The 20,868-nt window shown below is 40.1% G+C and overlaps 1 protein-coding gene across 2 annotated transcripts; it reads right to left on the minus strand.

Annotated features, from left to right (window-relative positions):
• Positions 1 to 3,048: 3,048 nt before the first annotated feature.
• COMMD8 (COMM domain containing 8) lies at positions 3,049 to 10,465 on the minus strand. 2 transcript variants are annotated; one of them, XM_072862821.1, is made up of 5 exons: positions 10,363 to 10,465; positions 9,029 to 9,184; positions 7,873 to 8,025; positions 5,970 to 6,125; positions 3,049 to 3,075 (listed from the first exon to the last, which is right to left on the minus strand). In XM_072862821.1, exons 1-5 carry the CDS (start codon positions 10,405 to 10,407, stop codon positions 3,055 to 3,057), a joined length of 531 nt encoding a protein of 176 aa, XP_072718922.1. In that variant the 5' UTR covers positions 10,408 to 10,465; the 3' UTR covers positions 3,049 to 3,054. The 2 variants fall into 2 exon arrangements, with proteins under 2 accessions (XP_072718922.1, XP_072718921.1); XM_072862820.1 differs by having other exon boundaries at positions 3,049 to 6,125.
• Positions 10,466 to 20,868: the final 10,403 nt, after the last annotated feature.

Consider the following 20,868-nt stretch of genomic DNA (forward strand, 5'->3'; position numbering starts at 1 on the left):
ACTCCTGCACCTTTGGTCTAATTCCTACGCCTTCAGAAATTTCCCCGATTCCCCCCTTAGTCACAGACTCAAGTGGGTTTGTGAGGGACGCTCCCCGTATCACAGCCCCTCCACGGCTTTTGTTACTGGTGCAGTTCTTGTATTTCACTCTTGTCTCAGCACATAGTTCCTCCAGGGGCTGGGACGTGCACTGCAGTGCTTTATGCTGTATGAAAACCGGGGTGGAAATGCAATGGCAACTTCCTTACCTAACTCCCCGTTCTTCAGCCCAGAAGGGAGCATGGCTGGGCATACTTGACAGATATGCTCCTGGCCACTTGAGCTTGTTTTAGATGTTTCTGTTATGTGTACATTTTTCCTGTTCACTACCTTTTCATGCCTACCTGCATTCATCAAAGTGTATGTTGAAGCTGACACCAGTATAATGGGTTTTGTGGAATCTCTAGCTTTTTGCATCAATTTGGCCCGGTCAAGTCTCCGCAAATGCCTTATCTGTCACAACTGGAGACCTTGCTTGTTCCATAAGTACCTAACTCTCAGAGCAGAGACAGAACGAAACCACTTTCTGATAGATGGTACAAAGTACAGAGCAGCAAGCTCTCTTCTCCATTCTGTTTGGTCTTTTTCCTTTCCATCTACTGGAGGCCATTACGTGCCTTACGAGGACAGTTCGTTTCTCTGTAGAGATGTAAGGTCAGGATGCACGTTTCAAATGCAATTCCATGACAACCACTGTATCTGCTTTCTTAAATGTGTTCACAGTACACCTATAAATTGTATAAATGGATCAGCACGCCAGTGTCTTCTATCCAAATGACATCCCAAACTTGATAGCGTACACTTATACAAAATAAACTGCTAGCTGTTTATTATTTCTGCTACTGTAAATAAAAGGAATAGTTTTCAGTCCTTTTGTCCTAAATGATAAAAAGTGTGCCAACAATAAAAATCAGTTAAAAAATCAATTACCAAAAATTAAGTCTCTTTTCTCTACAAAAGCCTTTTAGCAGCATATGCTATCACAGTATAATGCAAGCTAAAGCAGAGCTACACCTTCAGTATGCATCACAGAATCCATGAAGCATTTAAATGCGTAAGGCCATATCAAAGCAGTATATTCATTATTCTATAAAGCCACTAGATCTAGAGGAAAGGGAAAAGTGGAGTCAAGACAAATACACCTATGAATAAAATAAATAGACCTGACCAATTTATTCATTAAACTCACAATTAAAAAATAGCATGCTCCTGAACAGACTACTGGATAACCTGCAGTAACTCTTTCCAGATTTTTGTATAAAGCTAAACAAGTATCAATTCCAACCTGAATTTTTTAGCTTGCAAGGCCTTTACCTGTTATCTGATCCATTATCAAATTTCTGTTGCTTATGTATATTCAAGACTACGATCAAGCCACATCTGTTAAAGATTGCAGTCCTTTCAGTGTCAGATATATTTTCCGGTCTTTCATTCTTATGACTCTTTACCCCCTTATCCACTTTTTCTGATCATTCTTGAATTACTGACACTGAACTATATGCACATCTGACTAAATGTACCAGTACCAAATAAAAGGGAAACAGACTACATTTTATACACACACATTTTTTAAAGTGTTCTCTGACCCACAAAATGTCTGTGGTAGTTTTAATATTAGAAACATACATTTAAGTTTCCTATCCATGAAGCCTATTAAAACCCTTTTCATAGAGGCCTTTCTACAAGAGAGCTTCTTGTCCTCCTCTTCTTCTCTGACCAGTCCTCTGAAGTCCAATTTTTTGTATGGATGTATTATTTTACACTTTGCTTATATGAAAACCCCATGGAAAGCACAACAAACTGTAGTAGAAGAAGCTCAAGACCCTGATTTTGAAACTATGAAGAAGGTAAGGCATCAGTACTTTGCCTTTTTATATATACAAAACATGCATATATACACACATGCATGTTGAGAAGTACACATTAGTATTTATGTAAGCATTACAGACAATTTGCTCTTTACATACGAAGAATGCTTTAACAAATAGTAGAAACCGTGAGATTCCTGGTGTACTCCCCTCTAGTGTTACAGCTTCTAACTTTTGTTACATATTACAATCAAAACCCAGTCTGGTTTCAGAAACGTTTAGACTAGGATTTATCCCTTATCTGCTGTATTAATTGGGCTGGGAATATCCTTTTCACAGTCTGCGTAGGTCAGCTCCTCTCCAGCACTGCACCCCCTTTTGAAAACATTAATACAGTTGATGGCTTTTCACTTAAAGATACAAAACCAAAGCTAAAAAACCGAACTTTACTCTGAGTAAGGCCCCAGTGCTTCTTCCTCAATTTCTGAGCACTGAACAGGTTGCCTAGAAAGGTTGTGCTGTCTCCATCCTTGGGAGATATTCAAAACCCATCTGGACACGGTCCTGTGCAGCCTGCTCTATGTGGCCCTGCTTGAGCAGGGGAGTTGGACAAGATGACCCCCAGAGGTCCCTTCCAACCTCAACCATTCTGTGATTCTATATTGCTTTTGTTTGTAAAGCTGACTTTTCCCAGCATCTAAAAAGGTTGAGTTTAGTGATTAATAAATCAAGAAACAATTTACTGCAATAATTCATAGACAAAATCAAGTGTTTATTTACTAATTACAAGTATAAATACATTAACCCTACAAGTACTCTGTCATGTTCTTCAATTATCATGGCACCTTAGATAAGGATAACATATTATGCAAGTAAGATGCCTTAGTTTTACTAGGCACCTGTGCAGTCACTGCCGAAGTTTAACCAAAACAAATATGGCACATATCGTAAGTGATACTTTTCCATAGTTCTATAAATCTTTAGTACTAAAAGCAACTGTACATTGGATTTTTATATTTTTGGTCAGATACAAGATTTTATTATTTTTATCAAAGGATTAGTAGTTTATTTGGTCATAAGTCATAACAGCCTTCTCACTTCAGTATTTTATAGCATCATTTTGGCTTTGCAGAGAACTTTTTCTTTTCCCCCTCCAAGTCAACTGGGGAGCCATCACCAGCAGATACTGTCAATGATCTGAATTCCATCATTTCAGTTGCAAGACTACCTTCAAAAAGGAGAAAAGGAATGAGAGTAAAGTTGAATGAGACCAAAACTTAAGCAGTCTAGGAAATACAGCTTTTTGCTTTCTGTTACAGTATAATACACAGCTACATAAACATGTCCTTCCTCTGGAAAATACACCAGCCCTCTCTCAGCTCTCTTTTACAACCTCACACAACTATCACTTCCAGTAACTTTCTTTAGCATTTACTGCACGCAAACCATTCCTCAGCTCCCTGTAATCAAAAAGTAGAATGGTAACTTCCAGGTCCAGTGAGATTCTTTCCGCACAAAGCAGAACTGAGGGACCATTTCTAGAGCGAATTCTTCCTTGCGCACACATAAAACTAAGTAAGGAGATGACAACATCCCACAGCTTCCATACAGACCTTCAAGCAGAACAAAAAGCATGCGGAGACTGAAGTCTGTCCTGGAAGAATCCTTGTTTGCATATTGTAGAGTTCATGACAAGCTACTATTTTTATTTAGTTTTGGAGGAAAAAAGTCCAGGGAAAAGCAAGCTGTTAAGAGCTCATTTCATGAGAACACCACCTGTATCTGGACTAACGCATTTATCTTACTGGGAACTGCATAGTTATTCAGAGGTCTCACATCAGCCTCATTAAAGCAACTGGTAGACATAATCTTAGTGCCTTTTGTAATTCAGAACATTAACAGCGCTATTATAACTTAGTATTTAACTCTATAAGCTATAAAACTATTATTTTCAGTTGTATACTGATGAAGATTTTTTCTAAATGTTGGTCTACAGATTCCAGCTATAGCATCATAACATTATATAAAACATTTAAAGAAACCCCTTACTTGCTAAATGTTATGAAGCAACTAGAAGCTGCTAACTTCTAAAAAGTCAAGCCCAGCCAGCATGGGTTTAGGAAAGGCAGGTCCTGCTTAACCAACCTGATCTCCTTCTACGACAAGGTGACCCGCCTAGTGGATGAGGGAAAGGCTGTGGATGTTGTCTATCTAGACTTCAGTAAAGCCTTTGACACGGTTTCCCACAGCATTCTCCTGGAGAAACTGGCTGCTCATGGCTTGGACGGGTGTACTCTTCGCTGGGTAAAAAACTGGCTGGATGGCCAGGCCCAAAGAGTTGTGGTGAATGGAGTTTTCTCCAGTTGGTGGCCGGTCACAAGCAATGTCCCCCAGGGCTCTGTGTTGGGGCCAGTCCTGTTGAATATCTTTATCCATGATCTGGATGAGGGGATCGAGTGCACCCTCACTAAGTGTGCAGACAACACCAAGTTGTGTGGGAGTGTTGATCTGCTTGAGGGGAGGAAGGCTGTACAGAGGGACCTGGACAGGCTGGATCGATGGGCTGAGGCCAATTGTATGAGGTTCAACAAGGCCAAGTGCAAGGTCCTGCACTTGGGCCACAACAACCCCATGCAACGCTACAGGCTTGGGGAAGCGTGGCTGGAAAGCTGCCCAGCAGAGAAGGACCTGGGGGTGTTGGTAGACAGCCGCCTGAATATAAGCCAGCAGTGTGCAGGCCAATGGCATCCTGACTTGTATCAAAAATAGCGTGGCCAGCAGGACGAGGAAGTGATCGTGCCCCTGTACTCGGCACTGGTGAGGCCGCACCTCAAATACTGTGTTCAGTTTTGGGCCCCTCACTACAAGAAAGACATTGAGGTGCTGGAGCATGTCCAAAGAAGGGCAACAAAGCTGGTGAAGGGTCTAGAGCAGAAGTCTTATGAGGAGCAGCTGAGGGAACTGGGGTTGTTTAGCCTGGAGAAAAGGAGGCTGAGGGGAGACCTTATCGCTCTCTACAACTACCTGAAAGGAGGGTGTAGAGAGGTGGGGGTTGGTCTCTTCTCCCAGGTAAGAAGTGATAGGACAAGAGGAAATGGCCTCAAGTTGCACCAGGGGAGGTTTAGACTGGGTTTTAGGAACTTTTACTTCACTGAAAGGGTTATCAAGCATTGGAACAGGCTGCCCAGGGAAGTGGTTGAGTCACCATTCCTGGAGGTATTTAAAAGACGTTTGGATGAGGTGCTGAGGGACATGGTGTAGTGGTGGACTTGGTAGTGTTAGGTTTACGGTTGGACTCGATGGTCTTAAAGGTCTTTTCCAACCTATACGATTCTGTGATTCTATGTTGATACACACTTTCACATCCATCCTGCAAGATGTCAGAGAATTCCATCTCTCAGATAACAGACTTAATATTTAGGACAACTTCAGATTTAAAAAAAAACCAACAAACCAAAACTACTTTCCTTTATAACAGAGACAGAATTAATACTGAAAGGCAACTGAACAAGGAGGGGTTCCAGGATTCACAGTTATCACCAGGGTGCAAGTCAGATGACACTTCTTCCCCTAAAAATTTATCTTCAAATCCTCACTTCCCTTAGTCTTTTCTATTAAGAAATCTGAGACACTCCAAATAAAGTTTCACTCGAAATTTTCTTCTTGGGTTTCTGTATTGGAATCTTTGTAACTTTACTCCTGATTTACTATGCCATGGAAATTAAAGCACTCAATTTGAACCAATATGCATTCCCAGCCACCAACATTTTGTGAATTCTCTCCAATCTTTCAAAAATCAACTCTCATCTGACACTCTGTAATTTCATTTGCTTCTCTTCCTGTTCTCACAAGACTTTTTAATAGTGCTCTGAACAGACTATTATGCTTATCAGGATTCTAATTACATTTATAAAAAATTCTAGACTAAACTGTGCCAAAAAAACCCTGACGTCTAACCAAGATAGTCTGCCTTACATAAGGCTTTCTGTAACTCTATAATCATTTTGCCAATGAATGATTTACTTTGGGTTTTCAGCAAGATACCCAGAACAAACAATTTCAGTTAAAATAAACTCAGTACATGAGAAGTCAGGAACAAAGGATGGTATCAGTAAAAGCTACCTTATTAGCGGCTTCCAGTGCATTTATTAGGTTCTGCAACTCTTCCTTATTCATCTCTATAGAAATTGGTTTAATTTCACCATTTTCTCTCACATCCAAATCAAGATTGAGAAGTGGCATTTGCAGCATGGAGATCTTATCGCTGGAGAGAGCAAGCTATGCAGATTGATGAAAGAACAAAGTGTAAGGTGGAGCCATTAAGTTTAGTCTTTCATAGCACCCCATCAGCACTTTATATTGAATACGTATTACCAGAACAAACATCAGCATGACAAAACTAACTTCTCACAAGTAATCTCTGCAGTTTTTTGATTTGCTTTCCCCACCCATTGTTGGGATTTTTGTTTGTTTGTTAATACCAACAATATACTGAAATACTAAAACCCCTCTTCATAGCAATACATTTGTCAAAACAATTTGTTAAAATTACTGGGCTGCTACATTTTTGTATTCTAGGTGAAAAGAAAGGATACATTTGATCATGGCTCTTTAAAAGTAAAATATATTAATTCTGAAGTCACCATATTCAAATAGTTCTGGTAACCAACAAGCAAGAAGGGTCTTATAGAAGGGGCAGCTGGGAGAAACAGGACACCTTTGTGCATTTTTCAACTCTCTCTACAGCTGATCAAACACTGTTTGTCAGATAACCTATTTGATAATCACTGATGACAAGGATTACATACCAACTGTGCTTTCTTTTTTGTTTATTATTATACTCACTCTAGTATAAATAAGGCTTTTAAAATATATTAAAATCAAAGATCCATTGATAATACTGCAGGTCAGTATTGTACACACCTATCTTATGTATTTAGAGAGCAGAATGTGGTACAGCAGAGGAGAGACAATGTCCTTGGTAAGATTCAACTATGGTAAGTGAAAAAAATCTCAACCAGCTCAAGGCGGGGGGGGGGGGGGGGGGCGCGGGGTGGAGTGTTTTAAAGCAAAATTAATACAACAGCTCAGACATGTACTAGAAATTTGTATCACAAAATAGAAAGAAACTAAAAAAATCCTCCAGAAGAAAAAGTTAGAAGAAACCACAAGCAAAAAAACAAGACTTCATATAAGTCTAGTTTATATTTTTGTCAGCAGTAAATGCAGTTAGCAAGAGATCAATCCCTAGTTAACAGTTCATCTGAAGAACATTATGATGCCATATTTGTTCTAGCAAAATCTTGTCTACTGTGGGCATTTCTCTTTGATTTCCAAAGCCGTTTGCTGCACAAATTAGTTAACACTTGTTGAAATGGAAAACTATTTAACAGCTCTACAAATCTGTTTAACAGCTCCCATGGACTAACTAAACAGCATTACTTATACTGCTTATATTTTAAGTCTCTGGTAGAGCTTAATTTAAAGCAGCTGTGTCTTCATAACCCCAAAGCACCATCCAACTTCAGGCAACACAGTTATTGTTGGCTTATTATCGAAATAAGTCTAAAGATAAATTATTTCAAACTAATTATTATTTAATTGTTTATTGCAGGAATCTAAAAATTTGAAAAAAGTCAGGGAAACACAACCTGAATCAGTGTACTACTCTTAAAATTAAGTAAATATTTCTTCTTCCTTTGAGTAAAAATACTGTCTATTCAGGCCTCAAAATCATAACAGCATACGAAACTTTCAGGTGTTCCTGAATAACAGTCAGTCTCCTTTTAGGAAAGAGATAGGTATTGCAGCTTCAAAAGAAAGGGGGTAGGGGGAGAAGAAGAATGTTACTTCTATAGTTTACACAAATTTCTGGCAAGTCTTTGATGTGTTATCATGAATGTGCTTTTCTGATACCTACAAAAATTGAACCATGCTCCAGAATGAGCAGGCCTAAGGGGACTATATCAGTAATTACTTCTGTGTTGTGGAATACTTCTTTCCAACATTATGGCAACACTCTCACCTTTAACTGCCAGTCAAAATCCTGCAGCTGGGCAGAAGAGATTGCATTTACTCTTTCCACTAGCGCATTCCTGATTTCTTCCTTTCTGCCTTTTAGACATTTTTTGATTGCTTCTTGGTAGCTTGAATTTAACTCATTTATCTGCTGAGCAGCCTACAAAAATAAAAATAAAAATTGTGATTGCTTAAACTATGAGCCACAGAAATAGCATGTACCACCTGTAATAGCTGTGCTCTGTAGATATCCAAGCTTCCACCCAGATAGCTGTTGTACTAGACTCCATAGTCTCATCTTATCCTCAGAGGCTGCTCTCTGTGTTTGATAGTTAGAGTCAGTATTTACCACAGCAATGTACATTAAAAAAAAATATTGTAATTTAAATTACAAGAGACCAGAGAATGGAGGCTTTATTGGCCTTCTTAGATGCCACTCTAAAATCAAAACAAACAAACAAAAAGAATCACACACACAAACAACACAGGTTTAGCTCTGAAACTTTCTGAACATCAAACTGGAGGCAAAATACATTAGTTTAGCTGAAACAGACATACTGATGTACGGACTTTCCTATGCCTACACAAGTATCTTTGTTTGATCTAGCTACTAGCAGGTAGTCAAAATGCAAGCAATGGGCAAAAGATGAAAATTAAGATTTCTGATAATGGAACCAGTTTTTGCAAAGTTTATACATATTGGGATGCTCTGAATTATAGTCCCTGTCCCACAGTCTAGATTTTTTTTTTATTTACATACAATCAATATTTTAAAACACTTCAATGCAGTAGTAATGAACAAAGAACACCAAACAAGTGTGAACTGTTTTTAATTGCTAAGGAACAGTAATGAGAGGTTATGTATTTTAAGGAAAAAAGATTTAATTTGGTGGTACTTAAGAAATTAATTTAAGTGACTAAAACAGTACTTAACAAGTAAGTATTATCCAATTCTGTTTAAAAAAAAGTGTCCAATTTTACTTTTTCTTTCAAAAGTCTTTGCAGTGTATCTCTAAATACTGCTAGCCTTCTACCTATTTAGGCTTAGTCTGCTACTATTCAAATGCTACACTATAAAAATACTTTAGTACTAAATAAACTGCAAGACTAATCACTACAGTACAATCTCTTCAAGTCAAGCCCACTCAGTGATGAGCCCTTACCTCTTCGTCAGATATGTTTTTGCCAACCGCAGTTTTGAAATACGTCACTGTTTCTTCTAAGACCTCCAGCCACTCCGACAAGCTCCAAATACTGCCATAATCCTGGTATCGAGGATACGCACGGCCACATATGCCATCAACTATTTTATGAAGGAACTGAAACAATGCGATACATAACTTAAGAACATGATTCTATCACAGTTAACCTACACCGGATAAGAGACTGATCAGGCAATTCAGTTATCACCCCTCCCTTCACTGGGTACTGTCTCAATGTTTCCTCTGAGTGCAGCACATGTACCATTCTAAAAAGTCATAAAGAGGCTGTCCCTGAATATGAGCTGTCCTCCCCTCTCCCCCAAAGTCAATTCACAAAGTTTGGCCAAGGAAATCATGACATGATTCAGATTCATCTTGGACTTACATTTGGACTTAATAGTTTTGAGCATGACTATAATGTACTACTGAGCAGCAGAGCTGCCACACCAAAGGCCACCTCCATCATCTCTGCACTGGCTTTGTCAGGATGCAAACCACAACTCGAAATGCTGATCTCTAAGCCTGTGCCTGCGTATCTCTCTAGTCTCCCAAACCACTGTCCTCTAGCACTGAGGCTCTTCTATATGCCTGGCTTCTTGGCCTGCTGTGGTCATTTTTCTTTGAGCACCGTAGTGAGTCAAATCCAGCCAGTCCACTACTTCACCGACTGGAAATCAACGGAGCCTCTCCGGCAGCAGCCGAGAGCCCCCGCAGACAGGCCGTCTCCCTCAGTACCGGCTGAGAGCGCTGAGCCCTCAGAGAGCGGAAGACTTGCGCTTGGAAGAGCTCAAGGATATTTCCAATATTCTAACAGCAAAGCGAGCGCAAAAACACCCGCTGGGTGCACTCCCAGCGTATTTTGAGCTGGTACTTTTGGTTTCGTTTTGGAGAGGCCCAGAGAGGCCGGCGACGGAGGGTCAGCGCGGGCCACAGCCCGGAAGCCAGGAAGGGGAGCAGCACCGCTCTGCAGCCCGGGGGGCCGGCGGCCTCGCCCTCCCTCACAGGTGCCGGGGAGCGGCACCTCAGCCTCCTCGCAGCGAACACCACCCTCCCCAGCCCGAGGGGCGTTACCGGACACCGCCCGGCCGGTGGGGTCCCCGCCATCTCCCGCCGCGCCCCCATCCCCGGTTCGCTTGACGGCGGCAGCGGCCCGGAGGCCCCGTCCTCACGGAAAGCAGCCGCCTCGTCGGGCGGGGAAGAAGGCGGGCTGCTGACCGGCACGGCGGCCTCGGCTCTGCCTGCCTCAGAGGCGCCGGGGCCCCGCTGCCGCCCGCCCGGGGGCGCGGGGAGCCCACCTCAAGGGCCCGGCCCGGCGGGAGCTTCTCCAGCAGCCGCGGCATTTCCCGACCCTTCCCGCCCCCCCGCCGAGCACGTGACCGCCCAGGCGGCCCGCGAGCACGCGCTTCCCCCTCCCCTCCGGCGAGGATGCGCATGCGCACAGGCAAAGACCCGCCCCCCCCCCTGCAGATCGAGGGTTCGAGTCCCGGCCCCGGCGCTGCGGGGCTCGCCCAGCGGGTCTGGAGGGCAAACCGCTGGCTCTGTGCAGCCTTCAGTCAGACGGCGAATGAAGTTGAACCCCCCAAAAATTTTACGAGCTTTTATATGCAATAACACTTCAGCAATTTTTATATTCTGCCTGTTTTGCAGCTTTGCTTTTTCACTCTTAACAGGCTACGCTTTCAACTGACGGTAGGGGAGGAAGTTCAAGGCTTACAACAGGCCTTGTAAGCTTATCAGGCTTACCACATCCTGATATTAAATAAAATTGAGGAAGTTAGGAGAAATACTAACTACATGCTGCTGGTACAGTGTTTACCATGAACAACCCCTTTCTTGTTTCTGCTTTGCCAAAGTGGGAGTGCAATGCTAACCAGACCATGGAGGAGGTTTACAGAACAGGTTTTAGCATTAGCAATGACCTTTCCGTGCCTTAAGTTGATTTGAATGTGAACATGAGGAAGCAAAAATGCCTCGACCGCTTGTATGAGAAAACCGGCACGAATGCAAGACCCAGCAAGGCACAAAACTGCACAGAAACTGAAATACCTGTAGGCAGACCTTATTTGACTGAAATCACTAGGCTAATTCACAGGCAAACAATTATGCATATGTAAGTATAACACTGGGCCATAAGAATATGAAAGCAGCTACAAGTCTGTACTGGTGCATGTAAGGTCTGCAGAAAACCCCAGGCTGGTTAAGGCAGTTTGCAGCATGCCTTCTCCAAAGACAGGCATGTGGCCTTGTAGGAACAGTGTGGTGCGTGGGAGTTTTGGAGAAGAAACAGATGGGGAAGAACCAATTTCACGTTTTGCTGACTGTAAACTTTCAGATGCACCCAATTGCTCTCAGGCTTTGCTACTGCTAATGGGTGATATTTTTAATAAAGGCTTCTGGAAAATGTATTTAATTTTATTATGGAGAAATTACTTGATGCTGCTGTTAAATTCAGGAACTGCTGAAAATGTAAATAAAAAATATTTTGTATAATTTTCAATAATAATTTCCTTTATTCCCCTAGAACTTGATTTGTTAGATAACTGGAAACCTATCCAGTTTCTTTTGACTTTACAATGTTGCACACTACAAAATAGAGCAGCAGGGGGAGCTTCTGCTCCAAACAAAACAGACCCAGCGATAACTCTGGAGAAATATGAAGGAGATCCAGACTTGGAGAGAAGTAAGTTAGGGGGAATAAGGAAAAAGGTAATGAGTGTACCGCTCAGTTGAAAGGGATCAAACAAGTGACAAATGCAAGAGAGCAAAGATGTAACACATGGAAGACAGGAACACATAAAAGAGGACAGAGAACCACCTTTCTGTCTGACACAGTCTCAGTGAACGCTTTCAAAGCAGCTTATTTTTTGCAGGTCTGAAGAATAAAGAGTTTCACTTTTCATAGATGTGTAGTTTAAAATAATATTTTGGATTCAGCCTACTGACATATGAGGAGCAAAGGCAGACTGTGCAAGGAAACCACAGCTGGGTTAGCTAAATCCATGTTTCTGATCCCGGGTACAACTACAAGGTAGTAGGGCGTACAAAGCTGGCCTTTGGCAGTTCGGAGTTTATTTGGACTTGCATCATTTGGATCTGCCATCAGGTCTTAGGCCTTAAAAATACCAGCTTTGCACGCTTCTGTACCGCAGCAGCAAGAACCCACCCCACCCCTCTGAATGTAAGCTGTCAAATAACCACAAAATCAGAGACAGGGAGGGAAACTTGTAAAACAGTAAGTAGGTAGGCAAGAGACTCCAGGACAGCAAGAAAAGAAGGAGCTTTATGAGAGAGAAATGCGGAGCAAACTTTGCATTGTATTATCCACATTGCTGCTGCCTTATAGAGGGTTTTGTTTGCTTTTACAGATAACCCACAACCTAAACTGCAGTAATTAAACATATTTTAAAATTGATCCTTTTGTTGCCCTTGTTTTTGGAGGAATGGCAATAATTAAAACATTGGGAAATAATTTAATAATCGGAGGTTCTTAATATTATAGTAGCATTAAGGTGTTTTACATTGCTCTAAGTATATCCCATTGGGGAGAGCATCTGAGCACCAGTATAACTCTGACCCACAAGGAACTATTAAATTGGTATGGCAATAGAAATAAATATATAATTCTGCATTTTACCAACACAGAGGGGCCAGTAAATGGGATTTTAAAATACAGAGGCAACATGAGGTTGCAGCTCAGATTAAGCTGAGCTAAATGTAGGTTGCCATGGAAAAGGGAGGTCCCACTGGTCCTCCAGCCCCTGTTTCCAGCTCTGCTTCATTTCCCGCTCCCTTTTGCCAGCATTAGGGTGCCCGTGGCTGCAGGATGAAACTGCAACTGATATGGCTGAAAACGAATTGTTATTTTTGCACTGATTTATTTTTTTCATGGGTTAGATTTCAGCCAGGTTGGAACAGAGCACACTTCAAACAGAAGATAACTTTGTCATTGGGACCAAGGGTGGGGGGGAGACAAAACTACCCCTCTGGCAGCCCACATTTAGATCAGATGAAATCGGTCCTGAAACTACAGCTTGACACATGAATATCAATCAGTGAACCACTTAAATTATTAAACCAGGCATCTTGAAAGCTTTTGTAGAAGCTTACCTATAAACATGCTCATAGTGATATGCTACAGCTGAAGAAGATTGAAAATTATGTATCTCTCTTTAATTTTTACACTCTGACCAGCCAGTGAAGTTCATAATAAGTGAGGATGGATAAACAACATGACACTGATGTGCAGAACATTCCTTATCAGCTGTTTTCTCTTCATAATCTATAATCATAATTTCTCCTGAATGAGACATCAGTTTCTTAAATTGTTTTACTTGTAAAATTTAAGCACATAAAACCATGACAAGTTTTGGTTCTCTTACCCCCCCTCCCGCTCCATTCTGTAAATATACAACTTGTGTATTCACTCTATGAGACATGAAGAGTACAGTACATCATGCATAGTGGATACAGTCTATGTCCACAGCTCTATATCTGTCTCTATCTTCTCTAGTTTTTTCCAGTAAAGAGATGTAACTAGAGGGAATTCCTTAATGTTCTTGATTTCACTTCTCACTCTGAAATTTCAAAATCCTCTTGCTGGTTTCTATAGCAGTTCTGTCCTTCCAACAGATTGCACTGAAGATCTAGCAATAGCTGTGAGGGACATTCTCATGGTTCAACATCCCCTCAGAGACACACAATTTATGTACCGAACTCTGTACTGCCTTTCACTGACAAGAACTTACTAAAGAGATCATTCAAAACAGCTCTGCTACATTGCAAGATTTTCAGAGGGGAACTGCTATTGCCAGACTCTCCAAGCATACTTTGAAGTACAAGACAGGAAAAAACTTGTACATATTATTCTAAATTGAACAAGTTATTATCATAGGTTTTTTAAATATCTGTACTGTATATATCTCAACACCTGCCTGGCTGAGGTAGTGGAAGGACCAGGAGCTGGTACCACACCCACTATGTGGTAGGACAGAGGCAGGGGAATAATTTAGACCAGAAGAGTGTCCTACTCTATAGGCCAAGGAGCCTGTAGTTAGCTTGAGCCATATACCCACTCAAGTAACAACTCATAGCTCAACACAAACTGGAGTCAGTAACTGGGGCTGTCTGCTCACGAGTCCCGCTGGTCGCCATCTTCCGTCCACAGCTGGGCAGGCACAGACTTATTCTGGGACCTGGATGTCTTGCCTTCCCTCTTCGGTCCCCAAAACACACTTCTTTGCACAAGTTTCTTTGACAGGAGAGGGAGGAGCCTTCATCTCCCACCCAACGGGAGTCTCTATGAATATTCTCCTAACTCTCCTTTCCTGCAATTCAGGACCATTCTTTCTTATCCTGCGTTCAGGGAACATGCAGAAGAGTTTATTTTCATCTGATTTATTGCTACATTTTTATAAGGAAAAATCTATTGTAAACCTAAAATCTAAAAAATCTAAAATATAAAAAAGCATTTCTATACTTCTACATCCTTTTCATGCCTAAGAGTTCTAGGTGAACTGAATACCAGGAATGCGTCAGGACTGGAATTTCACTCACCATGTGCAAGTCTAATAATTGTAATGGCTGGAATGCAAAAAGACAACAACAACAGAAAATTAATAATCACTTTTAGGGCAGATGCAGTAAAACTATAAGCCAAGTATTTCTTCCCTTCTCTAAGCCTAACCCTAATATTTTAATATTAATAATGAATGGTAATAGTGTGTTGGTGCTTTTCGATATTCTTTGGGCATCATAAAAGATAAAAGAAAATGCCCTGTGGGTAGATTATGACGACTCTTAGCCCTATTAGTAAACAACAATTAGTAGACACTGGAATATGCTGCATAGCGAGTTGCACCAACACATCATAATAGCAGCAGGGAGAAAGTGTTCCTAAAATAAGAAACATAGTAGTAGGTACATCTCCTCTCATCCATACAAGGAATTAATGGACTGTATGTATTCTATGACTCTGAGTTGAGAGCTACTATGATAGCTACTATAGATTTTATTTTTATCAGATAATATTTTAAGGTAATGAAAACAGCTGTTGGTCAAATAGTTACACTGGCAAAACTCTGGTGTTGCTGACAGAGGTTGTTTCAACCAAGGGCACAGCAAGAGGAGGCAATTTTAACAGACTAAGGAAAAGCACAGTTTGTTGATACAGCTATGTGCATGTTAAGAGTGCTTTTGCCAGTACAGCACAGCAGTGCTTTTTTACCACTAAACCCCTTCCAGGGTAAATACAGCCAACTTCCTCCCAAGGCAAACGGCCTTGGGATTTACAGGTCTTTCTCAGTCTTGTCAGTCTGTGTCCAGTTTGGCAGCAAATCATGCTGGCCAGAATGCCTGGATTTCTTTGGGGTCTCTAAATAATACCTAAGGGGCAGCTTTTCACATCTACCTCCTACTTCTGCCCTTCTTTTTTCCATGGGAAATAACAATTGAATAGACTTCACTGAAGACATTCCTAGACTCCTACTAAACAACAAATCCCGTCTACCCATGCCTGTATCCAAGCTCAGGAAAGTGGAGTCAGTTAGTACACTTTATACATATAACTTTCCTTGAAGGATATTTAACATCTGTTCCCATTTTTTCTTCTCTGAGACAGACTGTGCGACTACTATACTTAGCACAGAACTAGGATAAAGAAAAAATTCCAACTCTGCTACTATATTATTTCCTACCCACTTCATCTTCTTGCATCTGAGTTTCCCCACCTGCAGAACTGAGATAGTAATATCTGACGGTTCCTACAGGTGGTGTAGGAATCCATTAAGTTTGTGGCTTTACACCATCACGTTTATTAACTTTAAATAATATCTCATAAGAACCAGCAGTTCTTCTGTATTTTGGGAAAAGTATGACCATGGCAGCAAGCTAGGTGTGTGTCCAGAATGACAGAAATTCTTTTTTCTTAGGAAACACATGGCAATATGACATCAAACACAGCAAATGTAGTGCTCATGAGGAAAACAAAGAAATACGTTGCAGAGGAGAAGGGGGCCAGAAAAAAATAATTTGAAAGTCACATCTTCTCAGAAAGCTAACTAAATATTCATGTATTAATTTGAAAAGTAGATTTTGGGAAGCAGTTGCAAGAGTCCTGGACAACTTCTTTACAGTTACCAACTTTTCGAACCTTGCTAACTGTCATACTGTTGCTGCAGTTGTACCTCCATGACCCATGACCTCCATGACTCCTGGGACAAATTCTGCTTTGAATCGTATTACTGCAATTCCCCTTTTTCTTCAGCATGGGAGTGTCTCAAATTAACAAAGATACAAAAAGAAGGGAGGCACACTGCGTACTTCTTTGCAATAGCAAACAATTTTCTTGTGGCTTAGTCACTGATGAGTAAGAGAGTCATGCCAATAAAACCATTGTATCTCAGCTTGCCTACATATACTTTCTTTCTAGGCACAAAAAAATGTTCTAATTTACCTAAAAGCGTTACCAGCCAGCTGAAAGTCTGAAAACCCTCTGGCTCATGCACAAGTGCAAGACTTTTATAAGGTAGGAAAATGCATCTATCTATAAACAGCGTTTGCTATAGTGAAATAATGAATCTCATTATGCAGGTGACAATAGCTTTGATTAGTATTTTGCTCATACCAGATTTGCAATGGTTTAATGTTATTGCATCAGTAGAGATATTCTTAATTTTCAGTGAAGTAGCTCAGATGACATTTGCTTTTATTTAGAGTTACTCTGGAGCAAATTCTGGAGAAGAGATCACCAGATAATTTCTCTTTGCACTGTGAAGACATGGTCTACTCGTTCTTCCACAAGCCACTGTAAGGAATGTAGTAAGAAATTTTCCTTTCATAGTTTGGAGAATATTTCAGGAGAAATCCTGAGTGACTTAAAACAATTATGTTTTATTTACAATTCTATTTGCAATTATGTTAATTTTCGTAGTTTTCCTTAAATAGTTCCTCTACCTATAGGACGAAAATAAAGAGAAAATATAAATTGTTTATTTGAAGACAGGATATAGTTTTTTTCATACATTAATTGCAATGCATTATATGATATAAAATCCTAGTAAAGAGCAGTTGTTCTAATATTGTTACATATAGTACTACCTAAAAGTAAACCCTAGGCTTCCTTTTAAGTTTGAACTTGACCTACAGATACCTGTGAAAGTATAAGTCTCTCTTGTCTTTACCATGGCCATGGCTTTTCATTAATTAATCTTGGATCTGTGATGTATTGGGCTACCCAAGTGGATCAGAAACATGCATGTGGTAACATTTCTTCCAAGTTAGCTAAAGCCGTGCTTGTGCTTTGTCTTGGTCTTGGACTATACTTTACTTTATCTTTACCTTGGTCTATACTTTAGCTTCATCTTGGTTTACACTGTCTCTAGAAGGCGAGATGATCAGATATAAAGTCTGCTGGGACAAAGTTTCACCTTCAAAAATGTTTAAATACATGTGAACCATAAAAATGAGTTTTTATCAGTGGTGTCTTGTAGACACTTTTGATCTGATACTAGGTATCCTAAAATTAGATTAACCACCTTATGAAAAAACAGCCTTGGATTTTCCCTTGTGGAGAATACCTGAGAAAATCAAAAGTCCAAGTGGCATCTTCATATCCATCTGCTGGATTATTTTTATTTGTTCAAGAAATGGTTATAGTAGTTGTGACATAAGTAAGTATGTTAAAATAGTAAAAAATTTTGTTTAGCAAGCTGGAGTCATCTGTTCAGCAGAACTTATGAGTTAGAAAACCTGTAAAAAAAAAGTGAATAGAAAAAAAAGCTTGAGAAAAATTATAACCCAGACAATAACTTTCTACAAACAAAGAGAGAGAAAAAAGCAACATTTACTAAATAGTTCATTTGATATCACTGACTCAGCTGATTTTATTAGCCGATAGAGTGGTTTGATAAAAAGAAGATGCCGAATTAAGGTTATTTTGTGGACCAGATAAAATTAACAAGTCAAATAACTTGCTTATATATACAATGAAAAGGAAGGCACATAAGCACATATCATAAGTGCATATCAAAAATGTTCTGATGCACAATAAAACTGTAGCAGTGTAAACAAACTAATAACAAGTTTACAGCTGTAGATAAGATAAGGCTGAAGATTAGCCATGGGAAATTGCCACACCACAGTAAACAGAAAAAGAAGGGACAAAGCAATTTACTCAAGTGCATCAAAGCTGTCTGTGTGCAATTCCACTTAACTAGTACTACTTTCCAACCATACACACTTTCCCATCAGCCCAGAAGTAGCAGCATTAGATGGTGCTCCTTTTCTTTATAGTTTTGTGTCTTCTTACTCAATGGCCTGTGTTAGTTCAGTCGGGTAGTGAACCTGGATTGTTAGAAGCTGGAGTCTCACTATAGGTTACCAATTCAGCTCCCCTATTGTAGAAAGTACTAATGCCAAGATAAGAGGTAAATTCCTGCTGCATTAGGAGCTGCAGTAAGATGATGATACCTCATTTAAGATTATTTTCTGCTTGTCCTGGTAATTCAGAGCCTCTTAAAAGTGAAAGATTCTTTCAGATTCTTTGTTAAATTCCAGTTGATAGTTACTTTCTGCAGAAGGGGCAACAGAATGAAAATCCCTAGAACAAAAAGTCCCATCATCTTAGTGACTTTCAGGATGGAAGTCCCTAATACACATGATGGCCAAACCAAAGTGAGTGGTATATCAGTAAATGCTACGTCAATAATAACTGCTATTGACTGCTAATAACTGCCCTCCAGAACTGGGATATAACGCAAGCTTCCCGATTCCTGGCATTCTGGCTAACCATAATGGTATAAACCCAAGGCAAAGCATAAGGATTGCATGAGTGCATACTACAGTCAGTTACTCCCTTAAAACTTGGCTACACAAGCCACGTCATAGCAATTTATCCAACATTAACTAAGGTCTGAATAGATTTGTTAAACTGCATTACACCTTTGGCTGGACACTTTTATTCAGAATTTAGTTAGCCTTCATTCAGTTTCATATAATTCATTCTTATCTTGTTTACTTTAGCAAAACAAAGGTGGATAGAAACACACCAGGAACAAAAAGACCTATTTAAACCATTAAAACAGTGGTCACTGCTAGTATAAGAGCAAATGAGATTGAGTTTAGAAGCTAGAAGATAATTCTTAACCCTCACACCAACCATAGTCTGGGACAGTTTTTTAATACAGTAATATGAGCAAAACACCTAATTACTTCTAAGATAAAGCTCAGTCAGTTTATCAACTAGATTACATGGCATGCTTGCAATAACAAGGGAATATATTCAATGATCCAGAAGGTACCTTTCAGGAAAGTTCCCATGATAATACTTACATACCTACTCTACCTCTCTCAAGATTTGCAAAATGTACATAATATACACAGAATATCTCGTGCACTGTAAAAATATAAAAACAAAAGGTAGATCTTTCAAACTGAGCATGTAGTCTCAGAATCACTAGCAAACACTTTCACGTTGTGGTGTTTATTCTCCCTTGTTTCAATTTTTTATTTGTAATATGGAAGTAGTAATACCTTCTTGTCTCACAGGGAGCTGTGAAGGAAAATTTGTGAATATTTATAAAATGCTCACTCCAGTGATGAACACAATTTCCTCACGAGGAAATCAATAAACCCATACAGATTTAGACAGTGTATGGTAAATAAAGGTTATAGCCACACATAGACTAGAACAGATGAACAGCTGTCTCATTCACTGTGCATCCATCATCCTGTAAACTGAGTCAGACTGGGGTCCTGTCAGGAAATACATCTGAGGATCTTGTAGTAAGAGACTACCTCAGTGCATATGCACGACAGACAGCTTTAATTTGCACTGGCAAAATATTGGGTTTTCACATATAACATTGGTTAGGACTCTAAATATGTCATTTAGCCAATGACCTTGTAAACAATAATTCAGTGTAATTTAAAATTTAAGATTTTTTTTGTGAAATCTCTGCTACAGTTAAATTATTTGGGTTTACTGCAGAGCTAAGGAGGAAAAAGGTGATCAAATTACCGGGTGATAATCAAGTCCCTTTCTGGCTATATATTATGATTAATATGCTACCACATCTTCAAAGATATTTAAAGCAGAGTGTATATCATAGTATGTCACTATTTATAGTGCAAATACACACCAGACCTCTCAGGTACATCCACTGACCTGATATGAATGCACCCTGTACTTGCTAAGCTGGTCCAGGAGCATCCACACTGCAGTAATGATAACTGTCTACGTCTACAAACCCAAATCCCCACTGGCGCTGCTAGTTCTGTGGATTTGGCACTGCACTGTCTGCAGAATCATACCCAAGTCCTTAGCATTTCATTAACTTGAGGTGCTCTGGGAAATATTTGATGGCATGCTATGACAAATTTCCCTCTTCCTTCCAGGTCTTCGTGGGAAAGTTTTCAGTCTGCCAACATGTTTAGTTGACAGTTCCCATGATGTAAGTTCCTCTCTTTCATGTGTCCCAATCAGTGCCAATATGAACGCAGCTGGATGAGCTGTTCATGCTCATACTTGCAGAGCTATTGCAGCCATGAACAGATAGAGGGTTTGAAGAACACAGAAGACCAAGGAGCTCTCCAACTGTGCTGGAGTCATCAATGGCTCTCACGTGCCTATAGTTTTCTCTTTTCATGTGGTGGTTCAGGAATGAATATGAAAGATACCTGCAGACCTCTCTGAAAAAAAAGGGATATATCTGTGTGGATGACATTCAGTGTTAATACCTCCACATAGAAAAGCTATCAGTGAGATTTCTCAATCAAGCATTATCTCTGGTGACTATCTTCTTTGT

This window comes from Ciconia boyciana, chromosome 5 (genome assembly GCF_034638445.1).
Source record: "Ciconia boyciana chromosome 5, ASM3463844v1, whole genome shotgun sequence".
In the NCBI taxonomy this organism is placed as follows: domain Eukaryota; kingdom Metazoa; phylum Chordata; class Aves; order Ciconiiformes; family Ciconiidae; genus Ciconia; species Ciconia boyciana.

What these genes read in the sequence shown, in the direction of transcription:
- COMMD8 (XM_072862820.1), bottom strand. Translation starts at nt 10,407, where the DNA reads ATGCCGCGGCTGCTGGAGAAGCTCCCGCCGGGCCGGGCCCTTGAG. An exon ending in CGCCGGGCCGGGCCCTTGAG is followed by an intron (nt 9,185 to 10,362) that starts GTGGGCTCCCCG and finishes GCATTGTTTCAG; the next exon opens with TTCCTTCATAAAATAGTTGA. An exon ending in AAAACATATCTGACGAAGAG is followed by an intron (nt 8,026 to 9,028) that starts GTAAGGGCTCAT and finishes TTATTTTTGTAG; the next exon opens with GCTGCTCAGCAGATAAATGA.